This window comes from Aplysia californica, unplaced genomic scaffold (genome assembly GCF_000002075.1).
Source record: "Aplysia californica isolate F4 #8 unplaced genomic scaffold, AplCal3.0 scaffold00412, whole genome shotgun sequence".
NCBI lineage: Eukaryota > Metazoa > Mollusca > Gastropoda > Aplysiida > Aplysiidae > Aplysia > Aplysia californica.
Window position 1 is genome coordinate 282,616 of NW_004797682.1, and position 6,630 is coordinate 289,245.

The window sequence follows — 6,630 nt, forward strand, 5'->3', positions numbered from 1 at the left end:
CCCCCTCCCCTTCCCTGTCTGCATCATTTGGGCTGTGTGAAATTGTTAGATAATGATGGAGCAACTTTTTTTCCCCCCTTCAAACAAGATATTTATTATTTTTACCTACGTCCAGGTTGTGTGTGTGTGTGTCAATGTATGTGTCTGTGTTTGTGTATTGTTTGTTTGCCAGCGTTAGGCTCAGTACCGTGTTGATGTGCTGGTCTGACTATGTGATGTGTGCGAGTGGTTGGCGGGTGCTCTGATGTGGTTTGCTCCTTCCTTCCTATCAAACATCTATCATTCTTCTCTCTCCTCCTCCATTTTTGTGTATGTTCCTCTCTTGTAACAACTCTAAATCTTCGGCACTTATAGGACCTTATTGTGTTGCAAGTGCTGTAAAACTCGTACTAAAACTCAAACTAAATGTGATGTTTGTCCTGTCTGCTGAGGTGTACGTGTGTCAATGGGACATACGTGCAACTGTTCCTGTGTGTTTGTGTCGTTCAGTTGTGTCGTGGTGTGTCAGGCTTTGGAGAACCTCAAGTTGTGACATCGCCCTAGCCTGATCGCTTTGATGTCTGCCTCAAGATTTATATATATATATATGTGTGTGTGTGTGTGTGTGTGTATTTATTTACATTTATATTTATGTTTTGCGTTGTTTTGATCATGACGTTCCAGTGATGTAGGTTTTTTAAAAAAATTAATCTGTGATTTTACTTTGCACTGTATTTGGAAGTTCGCTTTCAAAATATGTGTATCTATCTATATATATATATTTATTTAATCTACTACTGGCTTGTCGAGACTATTTATCTAACATGCATTTTAGTTGCTTATAGTAGAGTAAAACTTGAAGCTTTTAGTCTTGGAAAACAAGAGTTCTATTTAGAAAAGTTTGTACAAGTACCATTCTATATATTTCAGTTTCATTTGAAATTGTATATATATATATATATTTATATCACTTGTGGTAATTTGGCATCACTTAAAATCTTTCAGTTGTAACATTTCCTCACACAAAGTCTCCTTTTTAGGATTTTTTTTTTTTTTTTTAAAGTAAATATTTTTTTAAAGGTCATTATATTGAACATTTTTTGTAAAAACTCTTGAGAGTTCATCAGTTGAGATGCGAAGAGAAACTTGTGTGAGTTTGTTTTGTCATCAGATCGGAGAGTTTATGATGCAGCTCAAAGTGTTCTTTGTGGTAGATATTTCGATATTTAGGTATTGATAATTATGTATTCAATATTCTTGTTATGTATGTATGTATATATGTACGTTTGCTACTGTAAACCAAATTGTCCTTCTGGGATCAATGAAAAAATTTATTTATTTATTTATTTATTTATTTATTTATTTATTTATTTATTTATTTATTTATTTATTCATTCATTTATTTAGTTAGTTAGTTTAGCTAGTTATATTGTTGTGGTTTACCAGTGGGTGGATGGGCAGTCAATGGTTCCAGAGTCCTGATGCCGTTGTTTTTTTTCTCTCTCCCTCTCTCTCTCTCTCTCTCCGTGCATCTGTTCGCCCATGTGTGTGTGTGACCGGCCCATCTAGCTGCCCAGGCGCCTCCTCAGCCACAGCCACAGCCGGCCAGGGTCTCACAGCCGCCCCCGCCCAAACAGGTGAGTGAGTTGTCAGACAGACAGACAGACAGACAGACAGGTTTTTTGTGTATGTTACTCTGTTGTCGCAGGATAGAATACGAAATGAAGAGCTAGGGGAAAGGAAGGGACGAAAGGATATAGAAGTAGAAAGAGACTAAGAAAGTGGCGATGATGGGACACACCTTCAGAAAGCCCAACGGAAACATCACAAGACAGTCGCTGGAGTGGAACCCACAGGGAGCACGAGGCAGGGGTAGCCCATGAGAAACATGGAGGAGATGTGTGGAAAGGGACAAGAGAGAGATGAAGCTCACTTGGAACGTGCTTGGAAGGATGGCTCAGGACAGAGATGAATGGAAGGAGCTTGTATGTGGCCTATACCCTGCCAGGGGTGGAAGGATGGCTCAGGACAGAGATAAATGGAAGGAGCGTGTATGTGGCCTATACCCTGCCAGGGGTGAAGGGCATTGATGATGACTCTATTGTGACATATCTAATCTTCGACACTTGTATAACCTTATTGTGTTGCAAGTGCCGTAAAACTCTTACTAAAACTAAACTTATCTCTCCTCCTCCTTTTTTGTGTATGTTACACTCTTGTGACACATGTATTCTTTGACACTTATACGACCTTATTGTGTAGATAGTGCCATAAAACTTACTAAAACTAAAATTACCCCCTGGGGCACTGAAACTAAAATTACCCCGCGGGGCAGTGCCACTGACTGTAGTGTCTTTAGGCCATTCCCAAAGGGGGGACATTTCTCGTTAAAGCGCAGTAGAATTGTAAATGGGCTGACTCATGTCGCGCTCATAACTGTGCCTGATCTACAACAGGGAATGCTGCTTTTTCTTTCCTGATCCTTACTATTGTCATTTCCTCTATCTCTTTTGTATGTTTGTCACACTCTTGTGAACTGCTATTTCCGGGGTGCCTTGATAGTCGAAGCAGACCTTGTGCTGTTAAAGCTAAAGAGGTGGGCAGAGTAAGTCTGATTCCCTGTAAAGACTTCTCTGTTGACACCCACCCCTTGTCGCTCATATGACCTTATGTTGATGATGCGCTATAATGATAATAAAAAACTAAAACTTTTTATTATGGTAATGTTTTTCTTATTGTTTCTTTCGCCTGGCTCAGCCGGCCTACCAGGCAATCTACGACTACACGGCGGCCGATTCGGACGAGGTGAGCTTCAACGAGGGTGACATCATCGTCAACACGCAGACGGTGGACGCAGGATGGATGACGGGCACCGTCCAACGCACGGGGCAACACGGCATGCTGCCCTCTAACTACGTGGAGCGGGTCAACTAGACGCGCACCGGTGGACGCACGTACGGACGTTCACCGTCTAGGGAACGCTTTCTAGTTAGGAAAGTTTGTTTTTTTTCTTTTGCATTTTTAAAAAATACTTTTTTTTTAAACTTTTAACACGTGGCAAAGAATGAAATAATTTAAAAAGTTTTGCCTGAATGTACCTGGTAAGTGTGGATACACGTGGCAAAGAATATAAAGGCTTTTGTCAGAAGGTACTCGGATGTGTATGTGTGTGTGGGTGTCTGTCTCTAGTGCTGTGTGTGTGTGTGTGTGTGTGTGTGTTCTTTGGAGTGAGGAGTGTACCGTTTTGGAACATTTTATTGGTGGCGTCACTGGCTAGCTTGGGTCTTTGCCTTCTTCAGTGTTCATGGGACTGTGTTTTTGCCTAGAACAATGCTTGTTTGTGGTGGTGAGATTAGTTAGTTGCTGATTCAGCCAGGCATGAGTTGGGGGAGGGGGGGTGGGGGTGGTGATAGCTATTATATGTGCATTGTTAAGTCATGCTTTGTCATAATTTGACACCATAGATGATGTAAGTTGTAAAAACTTTTGACCCGCGCTAGCAGAACGGATACAAATATTTGTACTGAAACTTGTTGAGACAATTTCACCTTCAAAGACAGGATGAGTGAGTGGGAGCAGGAAGGAAGGAAGGAAGGAAGGTGCGGGACAGAAATGTTTTCTGAAAGATCACACAGGCGAGCACATCTTTGTATTGTCTCACTGAAAGTCACCACACTCACACCTTTTGGACATATTCTCAATATCAATATGTATGTGTACTGATATACGAATATATATATATACATACAATATACACACGTCTGCATTTATGGTTTTTGTAGTCTCGGAAATGTAATGTTCTTGGAAAGTATGGTGATTTGGTAATTTAGTTTATTTTTTGAAAATCTGAATCTTCTTCTTGTTGTTCTGTTGAGATTTTTGCTGTGGCCTCTCTGTGTTTGGCCGGTTGTTCGTGTGATGGTCTTCTCTCTGGTTCCTCCGGTAATTTATTTGTCGTTTCTTCGTCTTTTTTAATGAGCACATACTTTGAGTGACTGGTCACTTGTGGCTCTCCTGTGGGCCTGGTGTTTGTGAGGACAGAGTTGTGGGTACGTGAGTTGAGTTGATATTAGTGCAAGTTTTGATACCTGTGACTGCGTGACGCGTTTTTGAAAACGGAAGGGTTTTTTTTTGTACATGTGCGTGTAATATCTGCTTTGCTTGACGCTATTAAAGAGAATTGTTATTGCACTGTTTTGTACGTTGTGAATTTTCTACGTGACATCTTTGAGCATATTGGTGCCGACGGAAAGTTGATTTGATGAATGGTTGCCTACCTTACACTGAGGTGACGACCGACCATCGTAAGTTTCATCTACGCATGCACGTACAGTTACGTCCAGGGACTGGGAAAGAATGTAGTGAGAGGTCTGTTTACAAACTGGACGAGAAAGTGGGGCCGCGCTTTACTTTTGTGCCAAAGTCGGAATGTAGAGGTTTTGTCGAGGAAAAAAAACAACAACTCTTTAACCCCTTCACTGCTGTAAAATTTCCATCAATATCTGTACCATCAAGATAAAATGTTAATTCAAGGAATATTTAAACACAGAGAATTGTTTCAGAATAAGCAAAATCACAAGCTGAAAGTATACCAACTAAAACTCCTTTTGTCAATCAGAAGAAACAATATAATTGGAGAATACAAGCCAGAATATACGTCTACTCAGCGGTGAAGAGGATAAGTTTAAGCCTCATTAAAGAAAAAAATTTTAATGTGAACCTGAATTATTATTTTTTTTATGAGGTTGAAGCACTTGAAGTTATAGAGAACATTCATACAGGGCTTATTTTGCTGCTCTCTGCGAGTGTATATCATAGCACGTGATTTCCCGTACTAGCTGGGAAATAGTCTTCAACTCATATGTGTCTTGTGCTAGACCACCGAACAAGTGGACAACGCATGACGACAGAGCTACACCACAGAACAAGTGGACAACGCATGACGACAGAGCTACACCGCGTCCTGAGATTGATCGCCTCAGGTGTTTCACGGCCTCTTTCTTCTCGCTGGGAGAGCTCCCTAAGTAACCTACAGTATAGTACTAATAATGACTTAGTTCTTTGCTCATCGCTGGAGACGAAACGAGAGTTGCTATGTGTTATAGTCACATTATGTAAGATAAGGTTGAACTTTTGAAAATATATATATATAATGCGTGCATATCTTTCATGCCACAAATTTCAGGCTTCAATGTTGTTTATTTTTTCATGTTGTATCACAGACTTCCTTGCAGGACTGGGACTGTTGAAGTGGTATTGAAAAACTTACTTACAATGAAGTCACGGAGTGGAGAAAGTAGGGTCATTGTACAAGACTTTGTTCTTTGCTTCACAAGTAGGCTACTGCATCTACGGGGACGAGAATCCTCCCTCTCTCTCTCTCTCTCTCTCTCTCTCTCTCTCTCTCTCTCTCTCCCTCTCTCCCTCCCTCCCTCCCTCCCTGTGTGGGGTAACAATTTTTTTCTTGTCTTTCCTTTTTCCAACCAACAAACTTACACGTCACAGCTTCGATCGACGTAGAAACATTTCTGGATGCTCCTTGTCATGGTAACTCCACCTCCTGTTGAGTTTTCTGTTTAATTGGATGTTTGTGAAGCGATGTTTGAGGTGGCGTAGCGGGTCGTTTCTCACACAAACAATTGACACCAGACGTGCAGAGCTTTGACTGCATGTGTTTTGTCGTGCTGTCGTTATGAAAATCATTCTCTGGTTTTTTTAACTTGATGATATTCTGTCCTGCCATCAATTCTACAATATTCCTCATGGATTGAGGGCGTGGAGAATGATAATAATGACAATAATAATGATAATGTTGAGAAGTTTGTGAGTGTAAGATAGGTCTACTTGAGGTGTGAGATTTGCTTATATGCACATAATTCGTCAGCTCCTATTTCTTCGATACACTGTGCACATCTTTGGAGTGAAAATATTTTCTATTACAATGATATATTTTGCGTATCTGCGACCCGATGTATATCTTGTGTTTGAGGCGTGATAAATGTGAACGTGGTAGAGACTTCGTAGTAGGCCGATGTGTTTTGGCGTCTGAAACTAGATATGTTGTTTTATGTTGGTGATGCGCTATGACGTTTGTGGATGTGTGTGTGTGTGTGTGTGTGTGTGTGTGTGTGGAGTAGGTCTTACTAGTCCTAGCTCTTGACTATTGCAACATTGTCTCTCACTCCGTCAGTGATTCCTCTGTTCTTGATGTTTTGCTTTGATTCTACGTCTGATAGATCCTACGTCTGATAGATCCTACGTCTGATAGATCCTACGTCTGATAGATCCTACGTCTGATAAGATTCTTCGGTTACGAAATGGTTTTTTGTTCCTTGCATGGCTTAAATTGACTTTTGAAAAGTAAAAATTAGGAATTTGTTTCTCAAAACTACGTAATGAGTTCATATAATTGATGGTTGAGATCTGGTTTGGTCAAGTTGCTGATGCAGGTTGGTGAATTGACTTTGTTCTTTTCTCACTGATATTTGACTTGAGTTTTCTGTGTAGACAAGGAAGAGAGACTTTGTGCTGTCGAGGCTAGAGAGGTGAGCAGAGTAAGTAGTAAGTCTTATTCCCCGTTTGGACTTCTCTGTTGACATCCACCCCTTGGCGCTCGTATGACCTTATGCAGTTGCGAGTGCGGTCAAACAT

The 6,630-nt window shown here is 40.8% G+C and overlaps 1 protein-coding gene across 1 annotated transcript in view; it reads left to right on the forward strand.

Annotated features, from left to right (window-relative positions):
* LOC101845794 (LIM and SH3 domain protein 1) overlaps window positions 1–4,170 on the forward strand; it is a gene marked incomplete in the record, with an annotated part of 65,698 nt that extends 61,528 nt beyond the window's left edge. The window contains 2 exon segments of the mRNA XM_013085837.2: window positions 1,549–1,616; window positions 2,737–4,170. Of these exon segments, the coding sequence (XP_012941291.1) occupies window positions 1,549–1,616; window positions 2,737–2,913 (245 nt within the window).
* Between the last annotated feature and the right edge of the window lie 2,460 nt (window positions 4,171–6,630).